General features: G+C 45.2%; 1 protein-coding gene across 1 annotated transcript; it reads right to left on the reverse strand.

Moving 5' to 3' along the window:
* Positions 1–3,400: 3,400 nt before the first annotated feature.
* On the reverse strand, positions 3,401–22,796 carry LOC121464574 (zinc finger protein with KRAB and SCAN domains 7-like). Its single transcript, XM_041677619.1, is given in 8 exon segments — positions 3,401–4,428; positions 4,430–4,627; positions 10,415–11,754; positions 14,181–14,295; positions 14,554–14,645; positions 17,203–17,368; positions 20,873–21,409; positions 22,678–22,796. Coding segments are annotated over 7 exon segments (3,084 nt in total). The 5' UTR covers positions 21,296–21,409; positions 22,678–22,796; the 3' UTR covers positions 3,401–3,678.
* Between the last annotated feature and the right edge of the window lie 3,538 nt (positions 22,797–26,334).

Genomic DNA, 26,334 nt, shown 5'->3' on the forward strand with positions numbered 1-26,334 from the left:
AGGAATTTTAGTTTGTTTGCTTGTTTTGTTTTTCAAGACAATGTTTCACTGGGTAGTCCTGGCTGTCCTGGAACTCCCTCCCTCTGTAGACCAGGTTGGCCTGAAACTCAGAGATGCACCTGCCTTTGCCTCCTCCCCAGTGAGCCACCATGCCTGGCTTGATGGTATGGGACTTTTAAGAAGGTGTTTAAAATAATTCTCTAAGTTCCATACTTAGTTTTTTTCTGTTATTGTGTGTGCCAGATGTGTGCAGGTGTGTGAGAGTGTGCGGCACTCACACGCCGTGGCACGCGTGGGGAGGTCAGCAGACGTCTTTGTGGGGTCCTCTCCTCCCGCCTCTGTGTGGGTTCTGGAATGGAACTCAGGTTGGTTAGGCAGGTGCCTTTACACCCTGAGCCATCTCATCTGTTTCCTGGAGTTCCATACGTCACAGATCAGAACAAACCCCACACTTTTCTTGCTTTTCAAAAACGGTTTATGAGGCAGCAATCAAAAGTAAAAGGTCCGGAGGCTGCGTAATTCACAGATGAGCATCCTGGCTACTGCATGGGAGCAAACTACGAATCCAAGGATCCTATGCCCAAGAGTTCAAAATACTGCCATTTAAGATGAGACACATGACACCTGTTTCCAATAACCAGGCCGAGATAAAAGCTTTCATCTGCTAGGCTAAAAAAGAGAAATGACTACCGTCATCGCCAGACTGGCAAAGAATTGACATTTTTCTGAGTTTCCAGTCTTGCTACTTAGGAGATAAAATGATTTCTCTGTAGAGACAATGGTTTGCTTTTTTCAGTTCCATTAAGTTATACATTTGGAGGACAACTGACCCATCCCTAAACATAGAAACAAATCCATCTCCAGAAGACTGGGAACCACTATCCTAGGGACATGTCAAACATTTAAAGCATTGCCAGCCTCAAGAACACCGGAAAGGCGGAGATTGGACTGATGCGGACAACCCGACTACGGCGCTCACTCTTGCTTTCTCCCCGCCACCCTGACACAAGCGGCCAAGTCCGATCTGGAACTCTTGATCCTCCTGCCTCAGCATCCCTAGTGCTGAGATGACAGGGGTTCTCAGAGCACAAGCCCAAAGTAGCGTGACGGCAGCTGGAGGCCTCTCCCCCTCTCCTAGTCCTCGGTGTTCACTTCCTGCTCTCTCCGACCCGGGTGTGTGTGTGTGTGTGTGTGTGTGTGGTGGGGGGCGGTGTCCAGCCTGAGTCTGGCAGCCAGCAGACAACGCAGGAAGTAGATGACAAGGCCTGGAATAATGGCTCAGCCAGTTCCTGCGACTTCCGGTTGCTCATAAGGGGAGGGGGGCTTCCCCTTCCCCTCCCCCCTACCTCTACTCCCCCATACACATACCTCACCAATCCTGACTCTCTAGGAAGCTGCATCTCCATGACTAGCGGGCTCAGAGACAATGCTGTTCCCAGGCTGGGAACTGCATATTTAGATAAAGCTATCTTTCAAACCAGAACATCTAGGGCATCAAAACAAACAAAAACTAGAATATAAAACCACTCATTCCATGTCTGCCTTTTTCACATGCTTACTTTGCTCCTTACAAGAGTCCTCTAAGACAGACGATATTGTCCTAATACTGGAGACTAAGGATTAATAAACTTGAGGACTTTTTCTAACTAACTAGCAAGGCTTTGAAATCCAAGGCAAGTGAGCTTTTGTCTACATCAGCTTTTATCCTCGCAGAAGCAGATCACTTAGGACTCAGGTCAGACTCCGGGAGAAAGAGGGCTGGTGGGGACAGGACCTGATCAGAGGAGATCTTCTCTTCCTGTTGCGAAGGCTTATCAGCAAACAGGCCTTGGACAAGTCACGCTGCTAGGATCCGAGAATCCGGGAATAATCCACAAAAGATCGAGTTCGAGCAAGCCAAGAATTTATTTAGGAAAAACTGATATATTAGGGAAAACCACAAAGAGATAGCTCCCGAGTCCCATCGAATCACTATGTAATACGGGGAGAAACTGTTGGGGAGTTTCCATGGTGACACACTTTCAGCCTATGGGGGTTCTATAATTTGGACAGGCTCTAGGTCAACCAATCAGAATTTAATTTCTTTAATTAATACAGTTTCTGTGTGATTATTTCGGGGCCAAGTGGCCGGGAACTAACTAGCAGCCTTCTTCCTACATTAACATAAGGCATTTATTGTATACAAGAGGAATAAGTAATGGAGAGAGTCTACATACAGTTAGATGGATTTTGAACTAAGGGATTAAAAGTTTTGATTGTGTCTAAAGATAGGCCAATACCCTCCTAAAAGCTTGCTGCGAAGATCTCCATAAACAAGCACAACAGTGTTTGGCCAGCATGTGAGGTCCCAGGTCCACTCCCAGAGGCTGGGAATCCAGACGCATTTGTCACATGAATTATTCAGCATTCTGTCCCCACTTTGAGGAAACATTTTTTTCAATAATGATAAACTATAGAATGTTCTGTTCCTTTCCTCCTGTTCTATCTTAGGAGGAACTGTGTGAAGAAGCATGCAGCTGTGGCCAGTGACTTGCAACCGCGAGACAATAAAAAAATAAAGGCAATATTAGGGAATTATTGCAAGTCTGATGAACTGCTGAGTTACAAAACCAAGTATGAGCTGCTTGACTCTAGACTACCTCTTCAGAAACAACATTTTAAAGATTTATGCTGTCATTACTTGGAATCCTGTTCATCACACCTGATCTCTTGTTATTTTCTGAAGTGTTTAGAAACATGGCCCGATAACCTTCAGTGGGCCTGTTTGTCTCTGCCATGTGCCAGTCTTGGCGTTGCTAGCAAGATCTCAATCCTCACAGCAACCCTGACGTAAACCGGAAGTCTCAGCAAGAGGATCAGGACACAGGTCTCTCAGCCTAACTGCGTTTCACCCACTCAGCCTCAAATAACGCGATGAAGGTGAACTTCTCTGCGTTCTAGTTTTTGAGCCTGCAATTTCTCCAGCTCATTAAGAGACATTTTTTCCCTTATTGTCTAGACATTCCCTGGAAGGAGGGAGCTCGGGTAGCTGTCTATCATGAATGATTCAGATTCTACTACAGAGGAAGAGAAGGTGCACTAATCTCCTCTGCAAGTCAACTCATCTTAAAACTACAAAGAACAAAAGGCAACACTGGTTTACTGGTAGAAAGTGGGGTGCCAGTATGAGGGTGAATCCGAGCTTTTTAAGACTACACACCAGGTCCTTTTCCTACCACCACTGAATAAAAATGATGACATAATCACCATATTTAAAATATACTTTTTCTTAAATATAAAAGTAACACTCTCGTTGTAGAAAATCTAGAAAGCATAAAAAAGTAAAATTTAAAAAAAAATAAAAAAGGAAAATTCTTTTATTTTCCATTTTATTCAAAATTTTCTCCGTGGCACACACATTAAAAATCTTTTAAAAACAGACTGTCTTCAGAAGCATAATCTGAATATTCTATCATTGTTTCTGCCTGCACATGCAAACATCTATGGTGTGTTTTCCCCTTTCAGTTATATATAATGCTGGCGTGAATATGCCTTTTGTTTTACTTTAGCCATTTACTATTTTCCCTGTGTGGATTCTTAGAAGCAGAATTTAGTCAAATGTTACTAATAAAAATCTAGTTTTCAGAAAAGTAGCAATCAGCCTAATAGCCAATTTTTCTTTTTTTCTAAGTCAGGGTCTCACCGTATGGCTCTAGATGGTCTAGAACTCACAGAGATCTCCCTGTCTCTGCCTCCTAAATGCTGGAATAAACAGCATGAGCCATCACACCTGGCCCACAAAAATAAGGTTTCTTCCTCCTTGTTATGTTTTCTTCGATGTTGAATAAGCTGTGAGCTATAACGGTAGGCTTTCCCACACACGCTGCATTTGTAGGGTTTCTCTTTAGTGTGGGTTCTCAAATGCAGAATCACTTGAGATGTCTGCCTGAAGGTCTTCCCACACTCGTTACGTTCGTAAGACTTCTCTCCAGTGTGAACTCTCTGATGATCAGCAAGGTTTCCGTTAGAAGTGAAAGCTTTGCCACACTCGTTGCATTTATAAGGCTTCTCTCTACGATGGAGTCTCTGGTGCTCACTAAGAGCCTTCCTTAAGGTGAAGGCTTTCCCACACTTGGAGCACTGGTAGGGCTTCTCTCTGCTGTGAATTCTCTGATGGTCCATAATCTTTGTATTGGAACCACGTATTTTCCCACACTCTCTACATTTGTAAATCTTTTTTCCTCTGTGCGTCCTCTGATGCTGAGTAAGTTTTGAACTCCTGCCAAATGTTTTCCCACACACACAAGTGTAGGGCTTCTCGCCAGTGTGAACTCTGTGATGGAAAATAAGTCCCGAGCTCCAACTGAAGGCTTTCCCACACTCTTTACAAGCGTATGTTTTCTCTCCACTGTGGATTCCCTGGTGCCGGATGAGATGAGACTTACCCCCCAAAAGATTTCCAACACCCACTACACAAGTACAGCTTCACTCCGGTGTGGATTCTCTGATGGACCACAAGGTTGGATCTATGACTAAAAGCTTTGCCACATTCCTTACACTTATACGGCTTCTCTCCTGCGTGGGTTCGCTCAAGCACCGTGAGGTTGGCCCTCTGACTAAAGGCTTTTCCACACTCAGGGCACATGTACTGTCTCTTTCCACCACAACCTCGCTCGTGTGATGGAGAGTCACAGGGCTGACTACCACCATTTTCACACTCCTGGTCACTCCCTTCTGTGGGTGATTTACTACCTTCAAACACCTTGTGTTTGAACTTTCTCGTCTTTTGCTTCATCTTCTTCTAGGGGCATTCTAGTGGCTGTTCCGATCTTATCTTTTCCTTTTAAATTCTTTACTTCCTTGGCAACACTTATGTGGAATTCTCCAGGGTAAAATGTGATTCTGATTTTTCAAGAAACGACGCTTTAGAATCAATCTCTCCTCAGTCTATTTCACCATCTGACAGGAGGAAGAGAAAGTGTACATGTCACAGTTTCTCTGTACTAGAGTAAGAATTACTCAAGGAAGACAAGATGTAGTAGATCATATGTCTCACATAGGAGGGCAAGTGTTCAAAGGCAGAGAGCTGTTCAAAACGATGAGAAAAGTGAAGTTAGGAAACAGACAATAAAAAGATAGAGACAGATAGAGGTGAAGTGGAACACAGCAGGTCCAGTCTCAGAACATGCAAAGAACCTCATAAAACCCACCCTGCTCTCTTCTTGCTCAACTTTCTAAAATGGGAGCAGAGTAACCCAAAGGCAGGATCAGGTGTAATCTAGCACTGAGAACAGGGATATGGAAGGTCCCCTGGCTCAGTCAGCTGTTCTTGCTGAGCTGCTTCCTGTGTAACAGAGACACAGCAGCTGGCACACAGCAACACGCAGAACCACAGACAGCAACTAAGATGGTTTCAGGGTATGACTAAGGTTTCCTCTTTTTCTTGAGATCTGGGCCCCAGGCCTCAGTCCACATCTCTGTATCTCTAAGCTGCTCGGTGACTGGTCACACCATCACCTCTGTACCTAAGGTCCTCAGTGACTGGTCACACCCCCACCTCTGTATCTAAGCTGCTCAGTCACTGGTCACACCACCATCTCTGTACCTAAGGCCCTCGATGACTGGTACTATCACCTCTGTATCTAAAGTGCTCGGTGACTGGTCACACCACCACCTGAAGGCGTAAGTCACAAACAATGCCACACCAGTTTGGAATTATGATTAATAGGGTGGTATTTATTTAAAGGGGAAAAAAACTTACAGATCACTGTCCCAGGCAACAGCCCTCTACACAACCAGGAAGGGAGTCTAGTCACCGGCAGAGCAGGAAGTGAAGAGAAAGAGGAGAGGGAAGTGGCCGCTTTTTTAAAGGGAGAGAGACCACACCCCAATGGCCTGGTATCTCAGCAGCTATAGGCTGGAGGAGTGGGAGGACCTCCTGCAACACCTCCCCCTTTTGTTTAAATAAGAGAGTTCTAAACCTACTATGAAATTATATACAATAAGGACAAATATCCTATTCTAACTAGCTTAGGTCTTATATAATAAATAACTTGGCCAAGTCATGAGAGAAAGTAACTACATTCATATAGTCTTCAACCCCATCGAAGATCTGAGAAGGGAAATAATGTTACCTGGGTAATTAGGAAGTTCAGTAAAACAACTTCCAAAACATGCAACAAATCACAGAGACAACTAGCTACCTGGACAATCACCCAAAGTCACGTTAGCAGCGTTGAAGCAACCAACTTTGGCTAAGGCCTAACATAACTGACATACCATTTTCAAAGGCAATCAACTTTTCAAAACTATCTTACCCTGTCTCGGCAGGATATGACAGTCCTATTTTATCCATTGATGCACGCTCTGTGTCTGTGTCAGTGGTTGAGGTATGGGCATTTCTTTGCCCAAAGGCTAGTTCTGCCAAAAAGAAAGGCTCCAGGTGGAGTGTCTTTGGTGCTCAACATTCTCTCGGGAATAGAGCGGTGTTGCCAGGAGCAATTGTGTCTCACTACCACAAAACTCTGAGTTAGATTAAAGGCCATTTTCTACAGCTCTTTGAAGAAGTTGAAGATTATCTATCTATACTGAGTATAATCTCTATATATCTAAAGAACCTGATTAGTCTAATTATAAATGACAAACTTAGATGACTATTAATCTATATAATTCTCAATATCTATCTAACTTAAAGACTAAGAAAATAAACGACTGTGAAACAAATGAGGACAATGACCTCCAAATATAAACAATGTACAAATATACATTGCAGTAGGTAAATATATATCAATACACAAACATTATATAAGTATCTTAATCAGAGGTAGAAATGTACACAGCAATATGGTAAATATATACGATATATATCAATACAATATATGTCAATACATAAAAAATGTTTTAAACAGAGGTAGAAACATGCATGGATACAATAGTCAATATAATTTAACTTTGTATCAATATACAAGAATCAATACCAATATATTTGTCTAAAAACAGTAACTCACAATTATAAATCTATTATCCCATCATCCCTCTTTTTTTTTTCAAAATGATCCCTGACCTTATAAAATTCCTCCCCCAACCCTCAATCATATACTAATTATAATCAACCCCTAAATGATGTCCCTAAACCCAAGGGCAAACTTTACTGGGAGAGGGGACGTCATCCTCTAGAATTACTTCCAGCTGTCATGGGGGCGACGTTCTTTCTGGGGGATCCTGTGAAAGTAAAATGATGGTTAAATTTCAAGATCAATGTCTTTTAAAATTGCAAATAGTCTCTGAGTATTTTGTGCAGGTCTGGCCAAAATGTTGTATAAGATGTGCACCATTTCAGCTAACCAAGTTGGAACTGTCTTGTGCAGCTGGTACCCAAAGCAGGTCTTGTAGTAGCGCTATCAGTATCATGACGTCATATCAACCAGTTGGAGTTGTTGTTATGGAGCCCCATCTTCTTCCTGGAAACTTCAAATGTCACTTCAGGAAAAACTCATTGTTCATTGTGAAAAACTTAAACATTAATCATATATATATATATATATATATATATATATATTCAATGAAAGGCATGATAGATATATTCAATGAAAAGTATGATAGCTATGAAGAAAAGCAAAGATGTTTTCTAAACTCATATTTCTTTCTGTCCCATATCATGGCTCTTGACATGAGACAGAAACTCCAGAAACTCTGGGTTTTTCTCTTACTAACAGGCTTGGAATTGGAGAGGGACTGAGCCAGAGTCCAACTTCAAAACCAGCTTTATAAATTTAGAAATATGGTTTAATATTACTTACACAACCCTTTCAGTTTTCTTGATATTTCCTATTGGGCAGGTATTTTTCCATCTGTCAGTATCCAAACATCCAGGGTCCCTTGAATTTCTCAAAGATGAGTGTTTTCCTGTGGAGATAAGAACAGAACCCTGCCCCCATTCTATATGTTTTTCTTACCACCTGTATGAATATCATCATTGTGGATGAGTTGTCATTTCTCCTTTCCAAGAGGTTTCTCCTCTTCAAATCGAAACTTTATTAATTTTGATGGTATCCACAATTTTTCTTCTCCTGTGGAAACAAGAGCAAAACCCCTTCCCCAACGTAGCACATCTCCTGGCTTCCATTGAGAGGTCAGCACATCTTTGAAATAAATCGGTTGATTTAGTTCAGCAGACTTTTCCATTACCCAATGTCTTTCTGCTGCTGTCGTTCCTTTCTCATTAGCCTTAAGAAAATTCAAGGTTAATAAAGCATTATGTAATCTATTTCTGGGGGTATTTTCGGTCCCTTTCTGTTTGTTCAGCATATCCTTTATAGTATGATTTGATCTTTCTATAACTGCCTGACCTGTAGGATTATTTGGTATACCTGTAATGTGTTTTATATTATAATAATCAAAAAATTGTTTCATTTTCTTAGATACATATGCTAGACCATTATCTGTCTTTATTTGTGCAGGTATACCCATGATGGCCATAACTTCCAATAAATGTGTGATTACTGAATCAGCCTTTTCTGAGCTCAGGCCAGTAGCCCATTGAAAACCTGAATATGTGTCTATGGTGTGGTGTACATATTTTAATTTACCAAATTCCATAAAGTGGAACACATCCATCTGCCAGATTTCATTTCTCTTAGTACCCTTTGGGTTACTCCCTGCAGGCAATGGTGTTTGATTATAGAAAGAACAAGTAGGACATCTCTTTATAATGTCCTTAGCTTGTTACCAAGTAATGGAAAATTCTTTCTTTAGGCTTTTACTATTGACATGATGCTTCTTATGAAATTCTGAGGCCTGCAACACACTTCCAATCAATAATTGATCAATCTCAGCATTGCCTTGGGCTAGAGGACCAGGCAGACCTGTATTGGACCGGATGTGTGTTATGTACATCGGACAAAGCCTGTTCCTGATTATGTCTTGTACCTGGATAAACAATGAAGTCAACTCTGTGTCGTCTGATATAAATTCAGTGGTTTCAATATGCAGGATAACTCTGCATATTGTGAATCTGTCCGTCACCTAGTGCAGCCACTGGAGTCATCAACAAGCCTTTCTAGTTTTCTATCTTTCTCAGCCTGCTCACACAAGAGCCAGAATGGAGTCCTTGTATACAGTGCACATGAGGTGGGGCCTGCCTGCACAACTGAATACGCAATAAAATGTGCTGTCCGTCTCCCTCTGTCTCACATATAATTAGCTTTCTAAGAACAATACCCTAGTAGTTACGATACTGTAATTAATATAGTGTATGTGACACTGGAGGTGCACTCACACCTTAAAGACTTTGGGGAGAGGGGACATAATTTAAGGATCGAGGGAGATTTTAAAAATTATTTATTTATCAATTAATATAATTATCTATATATGAAAAATATATACCCACAAAGAGCCCTCATGTTGGTATGAAAGTATATAAATACAAGAGAAATTAACAGTTGTACCATATAGCATCAACTAACTCAAAGCAAGTTGAGATCAGATCAACAGAGGTTTAAGAGGGAAAACATGTAAAAAAATAAATAAAACAAACCTCAGGGGCTGGAGAGATGGCCCAGTGGTTAGGAGTATATACTGTTCTTGCAGAGGATGCAAGTTCAGCTCCCAGAGCCTGACAACCACCAGTTCTAAAGGCTCCGCCCTCCTCTGTTCTCTAAAAGCACTGCACTCACTGTACAATCGCACATAAATATGCATAAACTAACAACCATACATACATATACTAAATTAACAAGTAAAGGAAAAAATTTCTAGGGAGCTTAAATGACAAAAGCTACACATTGAACTAACTTTAAGAACAGGTGTGAAGGCTGGAGCAATGATCCAGTGGTTAAGAGCATGGGCTGCTCGGCCAAAGGACTCAGGTTTGATCCCCACCATCCACATGATGGCTGACAAGTATCTCTAACTCCAGTTCCAGGGGGTCTGATGGCCTATTCTGGCCTCTGTAGGCACCAGACATGTATGTGTACTGAGTGGTACACAGACATATATGCAGGCAGAACACCCATATATGTAAAAAAATGTGAGGGGCAAAGTAAACGAAGAGCTACAGCCACAAAATGGAGCGATGAGAGTCGCGTCGTGCGCCTCCGAGTCAGTCAGCGGTCAAAGAAGTTAGGATGAAGTAGAGATAGTATCTCTGTGTTGAAGGTCACAAATCCTGGGATGGAAAACTAAAAAATGAGGTATATTTTAAAATAGTTTAAAAAATAAAAAGCTATAAGTAAACAGAAGACATGGCTCTTACTTTTCCAACAGTGAGGAGAAAAGACTGCACTAAGTTATTACTGCTCCCCTACCTGAGTGGCCCAAAGGAAAGAGCACTAAGCAATGGTCATTTGAATAATGCTTCCAAGAGAGTATGGTAAATACCCTCCTTATAAACAAAGCTGACTCAGAATTCCACGTTGTCTGTCCGAAGCAGGCTTGCGGGCTTCTCCACACTGTGCGTCCGCTGGTGGTGGTTAAATGTGGAGCGCTGACTGAAGGCTTTCCCACAGTCGATACACTCGTAAGGCTTCTCGCCAGTGTGAACTCTCTGGTGCACAATCAGCTGTGAGCTGTCACTGAAGGCTTTCACGCAATCTTTACATTTGTAGGGCTTCTCCCCAGTGTGGGTTCTCTGGTGAACCATGAGGCTAGAGCTGTAGCTGAAGACCTTCCCGCACTCATTGCACGCGTACGGTTTCTCCCCAGTGTGGATCCTCTGGTGGATGATGAGGTGAGAGTTCTGACTGAAACATTTCCCACACTCGCTGCACTTATAGGGCTTTTCTCCAGTGTGAAGTCTCTGGTGCCGAATAAGGCATTTACTTAAACTGAATTTCTTGCCACACTCACTACATTCAAAAGGCTTTTCCCCGGTATGAATCCGTTCGTGGTCAATGAGCTGAGAGTTCTGGTTGAAGGCTTTCCCACAGTCACTACATTTGTACGGTTTCTCCCCACTGTGGAGACTTTGATGTCGAATAAGACACTTACTCCGACTAAAGGCCTTGCCACACACACTACATTCGTAAGGCTTCTCCCCCGTGTGGGTTCTCTGGTGGTCCATAAGATTTCTGTTGGAGCAGAAGGTTTTTCCACACTCACTGCACTCATGAGGCTTCTCCCCAGTGTGGGTTCTCCTGTGGTCCAGGAGCTGGGAACTCTGAGTGAAGGCTTTGGCACACTCATGGCATTTAGACAGTGTCTCCCCATCGTGGAGTCTCTGGTGCTGACTAAGATGGGAACAGAGCTGGTACGTCTTCCCGCACTCACTACATCCATAAGGCCTCCCCGCTGCGTGTGTTCTGAGGTGAACAGTTGGCTGAGATGTCTGTCGGAAGGTCTTCCCGCACTCACTACACTCACAGGGTTTCTCTCTAGTCTGGGTTCTCTGGTGTCCAAGGAGGTGGGAGCTCCGGTTACAAACTCTGTCACACTCCTCACACTGATAGAGCTTCTGTCTCTTTGCTTCTCGCTGGAACTCAGCAGAACTAGAGGGAAGATCTGCATGTTCCCCTCCATCTTTACACTCCTCATTTCTGTGTTCTGTGGAATTTTTCTTAGCTTTCTTTTCCAAGAAGTCACTTTCTCGTTCACTCTCTTCATCATCTGGGGGCTGCCCTTCTGCCTGTGCTACAGGATCTTCACAGATATCTCCAGACTCTGGTTCTACCAATGCCATTCCAGAGAGTCCCGCTGAGGATATGTCAAGTGAATCGGATCCTTCAGAAACGTCGTGCTTTGGAGTGCACTCAGAACTTTCCATCCTGTTCTTACCTGTTGCTAAAAGAAAGAAAAAGACAATTTTTACTTTTTTTTTGCTTTGTAACCGAAAAAAATAATATTATCATTAAGGAATGAGACAACAGGGGCTGGAGAGATGGCTCAGAGGTTATGAGCACTGCCTGTTCTTCAGAAGGTCCTGAGTTCAATTCCCAGCAACCACATGGTGGCTCATAACCATCTGTAATGAGATCTGTTACAGAATACAGTATATATAATAAATAAATAAATCTTTTAAGAAAAAAAAAGGAATGAGACCACATGATGTGGGAGTGTCATATATCAATCTGTTGATTTCATTGGTTAAGCAATAGAGAAACTGCTTGGCCCTCATAGGTTAAAACATAGGTGGGAGGAGTAAACAGAACGGAAGGCTGGGAGAAAGAAGCTGAGTCAGAGAGTTGCCATGATTCTCCCACTCCAGGCACACGCAGGTTAAGATCATTCCTGGTAATGTGGGCTACACAGATTATAAGAAATGGGCTAGTCCAGGTGTGAGAGTTAGCTGAGAAAAGGCTAGATATAATGGGCCAAGGGGTGTTTAAAAGAATACAGTTTCCGTGTAATTATTTAGGGTAAAGCTAGCCGTGCGGGCGGCCGGGTGCCGGGGACACAGCCCCGCTGCTCTTATAACAACAACCACATATTGAGAAGTAGAGAGAAAAGAGAAACAATAGTCCAGAGAGGAGAAGGGCAAGGATGGAGGAACCTGAGCTAGCACAGCCTGTGCAGGAGGAAGCCTGGAAAGTAAGCGCTGGGTTGTGGCTAAAGTAGGTTCCTCTCCACCCTGACATTGTACAGCTCTATGAGGTGGGATTCCCCTCTGTATACTGTGAATATGTTTTATTGGTTAACAAAGAAGCTGCTTTGGGTCAATGGCTTAGCAGAGCAAAGCCAGTTGGAAAATCTGAACATAGATATAGAGAGAGTAGGCGGAGTCAGAGAGAAGCCATGTAGTTTACGCAGGGGACAGATGCGCTGGAACCTTACCAGTAAACCATGAGCCTGTGGTAAAATATAAAATAATAGAAATGGGCTAATTTAAGATATAAGAGCTAGCCAATATGAAGTGTGAGCTAATAGGCCAAGCAATGTTGTAGTAATACAGTTTCTGTGTGATTATTTTGGGTCTGGGTGGCCAGAAAACAAAAGAGCAGCCTCTGTTTACAATTCCACATGTCTCCAAAAATATGCTGGGCCATGTGTTGGTGGTTCCTTTAACCTCACCTCTTAGGAGGTAGAGGCAGGTAGATCTCTGTGAGATCAAGGTCAGCTTGGTCTACATAGAGTTGAAGCCAGACAGAGCTACAGTAAGACCTATGGAGAGAGTGGTAGCAGTTGGTTTAGGGAGGGAGGGAACCTTGACAAGAAAGAAAGAAAAGATGGCAGTGAGCTGATGAGAATCTCCACTGTGACATTGTGACAAGAGTTCAAATTCATCTCCTGTGCAACGTGTCTATGGGAACACGCACGCACTCAGAACAGTGTTGAAGGAGATGGCAGGCCTAGGGACTGGGCAAAGCTAGTTCTATATTCCTATAAAAATTAAAAGAAGCACCAGTGGTTTAAAATATAAATTAATGCATGCCCTTGTGATCTTGTCTCTAAAGTAATAAGGAAATTAAATAGTTAAATATTGGTCTGCAGTTTTGGAGATTCAGATGTAAAATCTGGAGAAAAATTCATGGTTATCAACAAATACCAAAATGCTGGTTCCTTTAAACCACTTTGCCATGAGGCCCAGGTCAGCAAATCTTTAGCAAATGAAATTTTAAAATATTTAGGCCAGTAACTTTCATGTGCACTCTCTGTTAAGTTGTCTATTGTCCTGGGTTGCTAATTACAGATGGGTCTCAGGTCAAGTGACCCTGAACAAGCCCCAAGGATGACAGGTGATTAGAGCTGGCCAGGGACCAGAAAGACCCAGGTCTAGCTTATCTGTAGCTCATCACCAGGCAGAATTATGAGTACAGTCTAAAGCTGGACGGTCCACAGAGCCAGGAGAAGTCACAGAGAGCAGGAAGAATGAGAGGGCTGAAAGATCTGAGATCAGTGGAAGGAACGCGCAGCAGGCACAACCCCGAGAGCAGCTGCACTAGTCACATGGGACACCCTCAGACCTCCGCTTCCCACTGTCTATTCTGACTGCTTTGTTCTGGGTCCCCATTCTTGTAATCCCTCAAACACAAAGACATTTACTTCCAAAACCCACAGAACTCTTACTTATGGCTAAGAAAATCCAAGTTAGCTCTCTACTGTTGATCAGTCATTAAATAAAGAAAATGACCACTGTTAAACTGGGCGATGGGTGCAGAGAGACCCATTATATACATCCAATTTATGTTTGCAGATATTCATAATAAAAGTTAAAACAAATCAAAAGAACCCAGAGGACGGGCTACAGTTACAGACATGGGAATCATTACCCAGAGCGGCCACGCTGTGCTCGTTTTCCTCCTTCATGTTCCGGCTCAGGGCGTTCTGATTGAGTGCCAGGCTTTTCCACCTTCTCTGCATCGAGTCCTTATTCACTGTAATCTCCTGGAATGACAAGCTTCTATTGTTCATAAAGTCTCAGCCAGAAGAGCAGAGTTCTCAGAAGTACAGACATCACAAAGAACAAAATGGCAGTGGAAAGAGCCGGGTCGACAATCAAAAAGAACAAAACTGGGCTGAATGGACCCATTACAGCCAGGGGCAGGGACCTAGTTCCAGGGGAAGCACCGGGCAGGAAGTGAGTTCCACCCACTCCCCCACACCCCAGACATGGAATCAAAAGAGAGAGAGAGCCACACTCACCTGAGGCCTGACCATCCTAAGCTCAGTAGCCGCTGTGGAGTTCCCCACAGTAGCCTGGGCTCTGGCACTCCCCACTTCAAGACAAGCAGGACCTGGGGTGAAAGGTGAACACAGTGGGTCAAGCCCTGCTCTCAGCTCCCTAAGGTCCATGTGCCAGAGAAGTGGATTTGTGGGTGTCCAGGAAGCCCCACATACACTGATTCTTAGCTTCTTCCAGAGACCTTATCCCAAGTGTGCTGGGAATGTTCTTCAGAGGGCACAGCCAGGTTCCTTTCAGTTCCCTCTCACATCTGTCTGAAACTCTGATTATTCTCTCTGCCTCAATTTCCACTCCCAAGATTGATTTACCCTCCTGCTTAAAAAAAATCTTATTTAATCTATATGTACGGGTGTTTTGTCTGTGCCCCACCTGTGTGCTTGATGTGGAGACCAGAGGTGTTGGATCCCATGGAACAGGAGTTAGAAGTGGTGATGATCCACCGTGTATGTGCTGGAGATTGAGGTTGGAAATGGAAGTTTCCAGGCAGCCTCTGCCATCTGGAATTATTTCCTTCTTCCCAAATCAATGCTCCTTCTCCCTCTGTCAATGCTCCTTCCTTCTCCCTCCGTCAGTGCTCCTTCCGTTAGTGAGCCTTCTGCCTCCATCAGTGATCCTTCTCCCTCTGTCAGTGATCCTTCCTTCTCCCTCTGTCAGTGATCCTTCCTTCTCCCTCTGTCAGTGATCCTTCCTTCTCCCTCCGACAGTGATCCTTCCTTCCCCCTCCGACAGTGATCCTTCCTTCCCCCTCCGACAGTGATCCTTCCTTCTGCCTCTGTCAGTGATCCTTCTCCCTCCGTCAGTGCTCCTCTCCCTCTGTCAGTTGTTGCGGGAGGTCCTTCCGCTCCTCCAGCCAATAGCCACTGAGATACCAGCCCATTGGGGCGTGGTCTCTCTCCCTTTAAAAAAGCGGCTACTTCCCTTCTCTCTCTCTTTACTTCCTGCTCCGGTTCCGACAACAAGACTTCTTCCTGATTGCGCAGAGGACTGTTGTCTGGGACAGTGATCTGTAAGTTTTTTCCTCTTTAAATAAATACCACCCTATTAATCATAATTCCAAACTGGTGTGGGATTGTTTATGACTTACGCCTTCATCTGGCGCCCAACATGGGGCGCCATTCTGTAGTAATAAGAAGTGGCAGGCCGCTTCCCTCCACCTGGCTCCGCATGGCTAGCTCTACCCAAAATAATTACACGGAAACTGTATTCTTTTAAACACTGCTTGGCCCACTAGCTCTAGCCTCTTACGGGCTAATTCTCATATTTTGCCTAACCCATTTTTAGTAATCTGTGTAACACCAGTCTTACTAGGAAAGATTCAGCATGACTGACCTGGCGGCTTACTTCATCGCATCTGCCCGGGAGAGGGGAGCATAGCCTCTGAGCTCACTTCCTCTTCCTCCCAGCATTCTGTTCGGTTTACTCCTCCCACCTATGTTTTAACCTATCAGGGCCAATCAGTTTCTTTATTACTTAACCAATGAAATCAACAGATTGATATATGACACTCCCACATCAGTCAGTGATCCTCTTTCCTCTGTCAGTGCTCCTCCTCCCTCCTTCAGTGCTCCGTCTACATTCATGGCTTTAACCATGCTTGGAGTCTTTGCTGCCTTCTCAGACCCACCACACAGCCACATGCTGGACAGGGTTCCTTGAAATAGCAAGTTCAGTTTCCTTCGTTTTCTCTTTTAATAATTTATCTTATGTGCATTGGTGTTTGCCCACATGTATGTCTGTGTGATATTGTCAGAATCCCTAGAACTGGAGCTACAGACAGGTGCGAGCTGCCGTGTGGATCCTGGGAACTGAACCCAAGTCATCTAGAAGAACAGCCATCTCTCCAGCCCCATGTTTCACTTGTTTTTTTAAGACAGAATTTCACTATGTAGCCCTGGTCAGCCTGGAGCTTACTATGCAAACCAGGTTGGCTTCAAACTGACAGAGATCTCCCTGTTTCTGCCTCCCAAGTGCTGGGATTAAAGGCTTGCACCACTGTACCCATCCTCCATCCTTGCGAGTCCCTCCAGTGCCCACACCTACTCTGCCTCCTAACGCACTTTATCCCATAATCCCCTTTACAATGCCAGTCTCATGCCTGGGAACAGATGCCACCCATGTGTATCTTTTGTTTGTGGTAGTTGGTTTTCGGGGTTTTGTTTGACCCAGGGTATTAATCTGAAGAACAGGCTAGCCCAAAACTTACTCAGTAGTCCAGGCTGGCCTTAAGTGCTTAGAAATTCTCTTTTATGGAATGACAGGCATGATCCACCATGCTCAGCTTTACCCAAATGCATCTTAGGAGGATGCTTCTTTTTATCTATGTGACCAGCTCCCTGCCACCTAGATAAGAACTCTTAAAAAAAAAAATCAGAGTATATTGTATGTCTCTGGTATCCAGTGGTGTTTCTAATGACATGTTTGAGGAAAACCTAATAAATACATGTGTGATAGAAGAACAGACAAAGGGTCAGATAAAGCCACCGAGGAAGGAGGGCAGCTGTCAGGGCAGTGTGGGGATTCCGTGGGATACAAGTTGAGCTGATGAAAGAAACTGACTCCAGGGGGACAGAAGGAAGAAGGACTTGAGAACAGAACTGGGGGATAAGTACCGCAGCATCTGTGAGGGAGTTGGTGGGCTCTTGGGTCACAAGGAGGGTCCAGGTGGGCTTCAGGAGCTGAGCCTTGACTGGAGGCTGAGGTAGGAGATTGTTCTATTCCATCCAGAGATATCGTCTTCTTTAAATGCACATCCTGCTCTTGTACTGGAGACAAAACCTAGAAATAAGGAAGCAGAACTGGATTCAGAAGTGCATTCTTGAAGGTAGAGAACCCAAACCTCTAAGACACCCCACACAGGAAAAAAGCCAAAGAAATGAAGGGCTAGGCTATCTTTCCAGCGCTACCAATAAAGTCGGCTGGCTAACCACAAAGCTTGTGATCTTCCCTGCCATCCCTGTCTTATCCCTCCTGGCAGGAGCTTGAAGAACAGATTCTACAGCCAGTTCCACAGTTGTCAGAGCTGGTAAGTACTGCTAAGCCTGAGGGTCTGAGAGAAGACCAGTTTCCAATCTGTCCACTAGACAGACCTTTGTGTCTTCATGTGGGTGTGCACTGTGTGTGCGGGTACATGTGCACATGTACAGAAACTAAATGGCTTCAGCTGCCTCTTCTGCTCAAGCACCACCCACTTTTACGTATGTGTGTGCACATGTTCATGTATAAGAATTATGACACGTTGTAAAACCTGCCTTCTAAGAATCATAGAGCTAAGTGGCCCACTTAGACCTTCTTAGGCCTACTTCAGACTCCCATGGGCTCATAGACCAGGAAACTAGTGTGGAGGTTTGAAAGGAAATGGCCCTCAAAGGGAGTGGCACTATTAGAAGGTGTAGCTTTGTGGGAGTGGGTGTGGCCTTGTTGGAGGAAGTGTGTCACTGTGGAGGCAGACTGTGAAGTCTCATATATGCTCAGACCACTTCCTGTTGCCTGAGAGTGAAGATGTAAGGACCCTCAGTTCCTTCTCCAGCACCATGTCTGCCTGCATGCTGCCTTGCTTTCCACCATGATGACAATAGACTAAACGTCTAAAACTGTAAGCAAGTCACTACAATTAAATATTTTCTTTTATAAGAGTTGACAAGGTCATGGTGTCTCTTCACAGCACTAGAAACCCTAAGACACCTAGCCTGGCCACTGATTTCCAGGTCAGGGAAATCCTGTCTCAAAAGCCAATATGGCCATACACTTCCATGTTCAGGCAGGAACGCAGAAGCAGCAGGAGATTACATGTGTCTCTGATGAGGTTTACTGCCTGCAAATAGTCAATGTGGTGTCTGAAGGAGAGGAGACCCATGTATCCCGAGATCTGGGTAAAGTACTAGATTGCAGGATTTACCGCCAGTGAATCACAGTTGGGCTATTACAGTATATTAAACTACATCTTCTGCCCCTACCCACAACTACTGTACTGAAGAGTCTTCATCTGCACTTAAAAGAACCATTCATGCTGGGCGGTGGTGGTGCACACCTTTAATCCCAGCACTCGGGAGATAGAGGCAGGCGGATCTCTGTGAGTTCGAGACCAGCCTGGTCTACAAGAGCTAGTTCCAGGACAGGCTCCAAAAAAAACATAGAGAAACCCTGTCTCAGAAAAAAAACAAAACAGAACCACCCAGGCCTGGGGAGATGGTTCAGTCAACACAGGGCTTTCCACGCACTCATGACAGCCTAGGCTGGGATTTCCTGAAAACGGTGTATAAAAAACAGACATGATAGGACATGCTTTAACCCCAGCCCGGGAGAGGCATATACAGTCTCACCCCATAGGCCAGGAACTTAGGCTAACCATTGAGTCCCAGGTCAGGGAGATCCTACCTCAAAAACCAAGGTGACCAGTACTGAAGAACAACACCTAAGGCTACACACACACACACACACACACACACACACAAACCTGCACCTCCCCTCCACATAAACACAGGTGTGTATGTACATAACCTCACATGCACCTCTTCTCCACATAAACACAGGTGTGTATGTACATAACCTCACATGCACCTCCCATCCACATAAACACACATACACAAACCTGATTCAGAGCTTGGCTGGCATGGTGGTTTGAATAAAAATGGACCACACAGGCTCATAGATTTGAAAGCCTAGTCACGAGGGAGTGGCACCATTTGAAAGGATGAGAAGAATTAGGAGGTACCACCTTTTTAGAGAAAGTGTGTCATAGGAAATGGGCTTTGAGATTTCAAAAGACCATGCCAGGCCCTGTCTATGTCTCTCTCTGCTATAGATTCAGATGTTGTCTTCATCATGGTGTCTCTTCATGGCAACAGAACAGTGTCTAAGACAGAGTTGGTACCAGTGACTCGGGTATTGCTCTCAGAGACCTGACCATGCTGTCTGTGGGAGGAATATGAAGATTTTATGACTCTGAACTAGAAAAGCAATTGGATGCTTTAATGGAGGCTGATGTGGGATGTTCTCCTGTATATGTGCTGCTTTTATTGGCTAATGAATAAAGCTACTTTGGCCTATGGCAGGGCAGAACATAGCCAGGCTGGAGGAGATCTAGAGAGGGAGTAGGTGGAGTCAAGGAGACACCATGTAACCTCCGAAACACACAGATGCTGGGCCCTTTACTGATAGGCCACAGCCTCATGCTGATACACAGATTAATAGAAACGGGTTAATTTAAGAGCTATCAGGCCAGTGTTGTAATTAATATAGCTTTTGTGTGATTATTTGGGTCTGGTGGCCAGGAAATGAATGAGCAGTCTCTGCATACACAGGGCTTACTGGGCCATCCTAGTAGGAGCATGGAAGACAGTGCTGAGGGCAATTTTAACTGCAGGGCCCCACCCAAGAAATTTCAGAAACAAGTGTGTTTCAGCCAGCAAAGCTGAAAGAAGTGGAGATCTTTGACATTAGACGAGGAGATGCAGAATTTGGCATTTGCCCAGCTGGTTTTGGTCTTTAGTTCAGTATTTCCTCACTATGCTCCCTTCCCTCCTTTTGGAATTGCAGTGCATATCCCCTGACATATGTTGGAAGTGTGATCTGCTTTTTGATTTTGATTATACAGGGGGTTTTGGGTTATAGTTAAGAGATTGCCATGAATCTCAGAAGAGATTTTGAACTTTTAACATTGTTGAGACTGTGATAGGCTATGGGGACTTTCAAAGTTGGACTAAATGCATTTTGCACTATGATATGGCTACAAGCCCATTGGGGGCAAGGAGTGGAACATGGTGGTCTGAGTAAGAATGGCCCCCACAGGTTAAGAGATTTTGTTTAGTCATCAGAGTGGTACTATTAAAAGGATTAGAAGGTGTGGCCTTGTTAGAGAAAATACCACCGGGGATGGGCTTTGAGGTTTCCCAATTTCCCTCTGCCTCTCCAAGCTCAGACTGTAGAGCTCTCAGCTACTTCTCCACCATGATATAGGCCCGTGTGCTGCCATGTTCCCCGACATGCTAATGGACGAATCTCTGAAACTATAAGCAAGCCCACAATTAAATGCCTTTATAAGAATTGCTTTGGTCATGGTGTCTCTTCAGTGCAACAGAACAGCAACTAAGACAGTTGGAATTTATGTTTCCGCTTATAGCCTGCAGCACGGAACTATTTCCCATTTATCAGTGGCGCAGATTTGGGAATCCTAAAGTGTGGGGAATGAAGAACACTTCTTCCCAGGCTAGTCCAAGCCTAGGGAATGGTTCTAGAAGCATCTGGAACATCTACAGTAACACTGGAAACTTGACTGCTTACCTCCTCTGACCCACTAAGGTGTCTCTGGAAATCCTCTACCACAGCCACAGCCTCCTCGCCAGTTTCAGGACGACGGAGCTGCACCCAGGTCTGGAGCTCCCTGGGCAGGATGCTCAGGAACTGCTCCAGCACCAGCAGCTCCAGGATCTGCTCCTTGGTGTGGACCTCTGGCATCAGCCACCAGTGGCAGAGCTCCCTGAGCCGGCTCAGGGCCTCCTGGGGCCCAGACGTCTCGTGGTAACACAGCTGCCTGAAGTGCAGCCGGAAGATTTCACAGACAGGGGGGTAGTTCTTCTGGAGACCGCAGCTCTGTCCCCATGTCTGGCTTCCTGGTTCCTGCTTCACAGTCAATCTCCCCTCCTGCTGCTGATGCACAGACGTCCTGGGGATGAGACCTAATGTTCCCCTGCCTTCCATGGTCATTGCGATCCCAAAGAGAAGCTGGTTCCACCTACAGCAGGTACACTGAAAATGAGTCTCTGCTTCAAATGGCAGGAGCTGTTTTTCAGAGTCAAAAAGGAAGAGCAGAAGTGTTACCTACAGAAACAGAAAGAACAATCATGGTCCTGGAGTACTCAGCTGGTGCGATACTGGCAGCTAAAAACAAATCTTTAGGGGAAAGAGGAGTACAAACAGAGAAATCGCTCCAAGTGACTTCCCTTCTCAAACTTACAGTGGCTCCAGGGTAAAATTAACTGTCCACGCTTAGCCTTGACAGCTTTTTACACACCTCCAACCGGTCTCCCAAGTACCCAAATTAAAAGAATAGCAACGGCCTCCAATGCAGGGTATGCAAGAAAATAGAACATTAAAGAAAACACAGAATTACTTAACTTCTATTTCATATGCTCTGTACTGTGTACTGAAACCAAATAGTATGTATCATTAATTCTTGAATAAACTAGAAAAGATGTACAAGTTTGGGACTAACACGCTACATGATATGAACACACACACACTTTCCCTGTTTGAACTTTTCCCCTCCTTTTTCTGCATCTCTGTCACTTCTTCCGAAGACAGTCTTCCTGGTTGCCCCGGATGGAAAATGGCAGGCTTGTTTTGCTTGCTGCATCTCATTCTGGGACCGTGTACTTGAGCTGGTTTATGCAGAGCTCACTAGTCGTGGTCTCCAAACTGCTCCCAAAAGGGAGGCACTAGACGGAATAAAAACCCTGGAGATCTTTTCTACTTAAGCCTTTCTGGTCTCTCCAGGCATACCAGTGGTATCGCTTCAGTAATCTCACGGACCATTTCCTACCCAAACCTCTTCTGGATCACTTCTCTTACTCTTCCAACTCTGCAGTGTACACAGACTCAAATGGCAGGACTGACTGTCAGAAGTGCACGGGTATATATATGTCACACAGGGACAGAGAGATACGGTAAGCCAATGTGGCTAACTTGGCTGACAAAGTTTGGGGGGAACCTTTTCCCATTTATGCATGCCATTTGAAAACCAGCTACTCAGGAGTACCTAGGATGTGTGCTGTGGTTCCAGATACCAGGCACTGGAGACCAGGGTTCGACATTTTCCTCTGAGCCTTGTTTGTTTGTTTTTGTTTTTGCAAGACGGGGTTTCTGTGTGTAGCCTAGGCTGTCCTGCCTCTGACTCCCGAGTGCTGGGATTAAAGGAGTTAGCCGCCACTGCCCGGCTAAACCTGTTTTGTTTTTTAAAGACTAATCTGTGAACTCTCTGAGAGCGCGCGGGAAACGCAGGACACTCTCCTAGTGTCCTTACTGTCCCGAATGCTCAGCAGGAGACCTCGCTGCGCGTCCGCGGTGCGAACTCTGGTGGCGCCGCTCACCTGGCGGGTCTGGCCCGCGCAGCACTGACGCACAGGCGCCAACCCGAGCCGACTCCGCCTTGGGCAAGGCACCCCGAGACCCGCCGGTGTCGCGCCCCGAGTGCCGGCCGCACCTCCCTCCCCGCCGCGACCTGCATACGTGACGGTTCACCGGGCCCCACACCGACAGGACCCTAAAAAAGGGCTGCGATGTCGGCAGCGGAAGTGTTAAGGGCGTCATTTCCGGTATCTTCTGGATTCCGGAAGTGTCGGTTGCCAAGGTGAGCAAGCTGTTGGACGCTAGGACTTTGTCCAGGGCACATCTGCGGTGCAAGCGGGCATCACGATTGACATCAGGCCATTCAGCATCCAGGGACCTCACACTATGGACACAAAAAGGCCAAATAAAAAAAAATGCAAAATCCATACAAGACTAAATCCATACTTTCCAACAATCAGACTTTGACAGCTTGGAGCCTGACCCGATGCGGCCCTATACAGTTAGAACCCACTTCCTAATTATCCCTGGCGCCTCGCCTCGGACTGCTAGTCTCAGGAAGTATAAATGGTGTTACAAAGTTGACTAATTAGCAAGAGGGCGAACCTCATCTACTATAAAAGGGTGGGAAAAGGGTGGGTCCCTCTGGGTCCCTCCCAAAGGGCGGCCGTCCTAGAACTCAAATTGTTGCGATTCTATCAGCCCCACAGCATACAGTCTTTATTGAAATCCTTTAACTATTATAGCTTGCGTAACAGTTTTGCTCCCGTGCTTTGGGTTTATCAAATCCACAGTTACGGGTCCAAATACCGCCATTCGTGGGTCGCTTTTTTTGTACTCGGGCAGGTGGGCTGCCTCCTGCTTGCTTTTCTGACTCACAGGCTGGTCATTACACATGATGTAATGCACCAGGTCTTAACTTAGTAGTGTCTATGTTAACAGTCATAGCTCACAGACCCATCAGTTCTGCAGTTTGCATTTTTCAGATGGAAAACCGATTAAGATGTACCGCAGAGCTGTAGAGTGAGTGCATGCCCAACGTGATTACTGCCAGAATCAACTGAGATGCCCTTCTGGGATAGAGTGAATGGCACCTTCAGGCAGAAGCCCAGAGCTACAGGGGGCTTTAAAAAGGTTTTGAGCCGGGCGGTGGTGGCACACGCCTTTAATCCCAGCACTTGGGAGGCAGAGGCAGGCAGATCTCTGTGAGTTCGAGACCAGCCTGGTCTACAAGAGCTAGTTCCAGGACAGGCTCCAAAACCACAGAGAAACCCTGTCTCGAAAAACCAAAAAATAAATAAATAAATTAATTAATTAATTTAATTAAATAAAAAAATAAAAAGGTTTTGTATTTGCCTGCCTTTGCGCTTCCTAGTGAATGACTACTCTGGCCGCTGGCACTGCTGCCGTTGGAACTTGCCCACATTGGAACACTGTTTTCAGCCTTCCAACTAAGGCACTGAAGACCTGAGGCTCTCCAGGAATTTCGCAGGCCTTCATATTTAGACCAGGACTGCAGAGGCATCCAGCTATGTGGAATGAGCAGGTTCTGGGTTTTCCGTTTTCCAACATGCAAGTGGCTGTTGTTGGAGTAGCCAACCCAAACAATGCATATAAATCCCCTTAGTAATATATATCCCTTCTAGCCATTCTGTCCCTCTAAAGAACCCTGCCTAAGATGGTTGCCCAAACTGGCTTGAACTCCTGGGCTTGGATGAGTCTCATGTCTTGGGCTCCTGAGTAGCTGGAACTCTTCAGTGAACAGCACTGAGATTAGATACAGTGCACTTGAAAAGTCACTCCTTCCAGCCAGGGGCCCAGAATAGAGTTCTGCGTGATAAGTATATGACCTAAATTACCGTGGGAAAGCTTACTCTGCTGTCCCTGCAGTGCAGCCTGAGGAGTCCCCTCACAGTCTCGGCAGGGAATAGCTATATTTGGGGCCAGCCTAAGTAGTCATTGGTGTTATAGTAATTCCTCCTCCTCTTCTTCCAGTTGTTTTGAGACAGGATCTCACTGTGTAAATAGCTAGCCTAGAACCCACTATGTAGACCAGACTGGCCTTGGACTCAAGCAAAGAGCCTCCTGAGTACTGAGATTAAATGTGCATGTCCCCACATAGACATACTGACCTGCTGAGTACTGAGATTAAAGGTGCATGTCCCCACACAGACACACTGACCTGCTGAGTACTGAGATTAAAGGTGCATGTCCCCACACAGACACACTGACCTGCTGAGTACTGAGATTAAAGGTGCATGTCCCCACACAGACACACTGACCTGCTGAGTGCTGAGATTAAATGTGCATGTCCCCACATAGACACACTGACCTGCTGAGTGATCCTCTCGTCATCCCTTCATTAGCCACTCTTAACAGTTCTGTCAAAGGTTCTGGGTCTTAGAAGTAGGAGAATGAAAGAACCCTTTCCCTTCTCATGACTCCTATAGAGGCATTCCACCTGTATTTTAATAAATAAAGCTTGCCTGGAAATCAGGAAAGTAAAATAGCCACACCGGCCAGCCAGCAATGACACGCACCTTTTATCCCAGAAGCCACACTAGTTGCAGTAGAAACCGGGCAGTGCATGACTTTAATCCCAGTGGTGCACACCTTTAATCTCAGTCCTAGAGAGGAATATAAGATGGGAGGAAGCAGCCCTCAGACACAGTCTCATTATGAGATTCATGGAGGCAGGATCGCCGTTTTGGACCGAGGTAGAGGTAACAGCCAGTGGCTGGCCGCTTTGCTTTTCAGATCTTCAGACTGAACCCCAATTTTTTTCTCTGGGTTTTACTAGATCGTGCTTCAGGCTCCTCTACTCACTAATTAATTGTCCTGCCTCATGGCAACCTTCCAAGTGGTGATTACTATAAGTGAATGCCCCTGGGCCCAGAGTAAACCACTGAAAGACCAGGATAAATCCAGACCCTCTCCCCTAGCAGGAAGAGTAGAGCCAAAAATCTAGGTTGGTTGGTTCAGTGACTTTATTCCAGGAACTGGCTGACCACAAAGTTAGATTATAATCTTGAAGAACAATCTTGAGAAACGGGAAGTTATCCCCTTTGTGATTATTGCTGGTGTTTTTGGAATTTTCCAATGATGCCCTCCTTACCCCCTTTGGGTTGTGGTTTCTTCCCTTAAATAACCCTTCTCCCAGCTACTCGGGTCGAACTCCTCTACCCCTGCGTGGGATATGAGTCTCAGCCCCAGCGCACTGGTTCCTGTCAATAAACCTCGTGTGATTACAGCAAGGACAGTCTCTCATGAGTACTTGGGGGGTTGTGTTATCCCGAGACTTGTGTGAGAGTCTCCCAAGTCTGGGGGTCTTTCATTTGGGGGCTCGTCCTGGGATTGGTGACCACCCTTGTCTCCGGAGACCCACGTGGGGGCGAGACATTGTCTGTGTCTTGGTGTTTCCGTGCCAGCTGAATTCAGGTTCTGTACTTTCGGTTTTGCAGTCTCTTGCATCTCAGGAGGAGAGGGAGGGAGTGATCAGCAGATGTGCTAGGAGATCACTGACTGCCGCCCTGGGAGAGGTGAGAAGGGTCCCCAGGGATGCCTGGGAAAGTCCCGTCTGGGTGCTGGTGAGGATACGGAAGTTATCCTGGGTTGGAGGAACTATACACCCTCCCAGCCGTCTGTATTTCTAGAGTGGTTTTGTCTGTCTAGGTCTCTGT

Source organism: Microtus oregoni, unplaced genomic scaffold (assembly GCF_018167655.1).
Source record: "Microtus oregoni isolate MIOR12 unplaced genomic scaffold, Mior012 000028F_ref0000031, whole genome shotgun sequence".
NCBI classification, from domain to species: Eukaryota; Metazoa; Chordata; class Mammalia; order Rodentia; family Cricetidae; genus Microtus; species Microtus oregoni.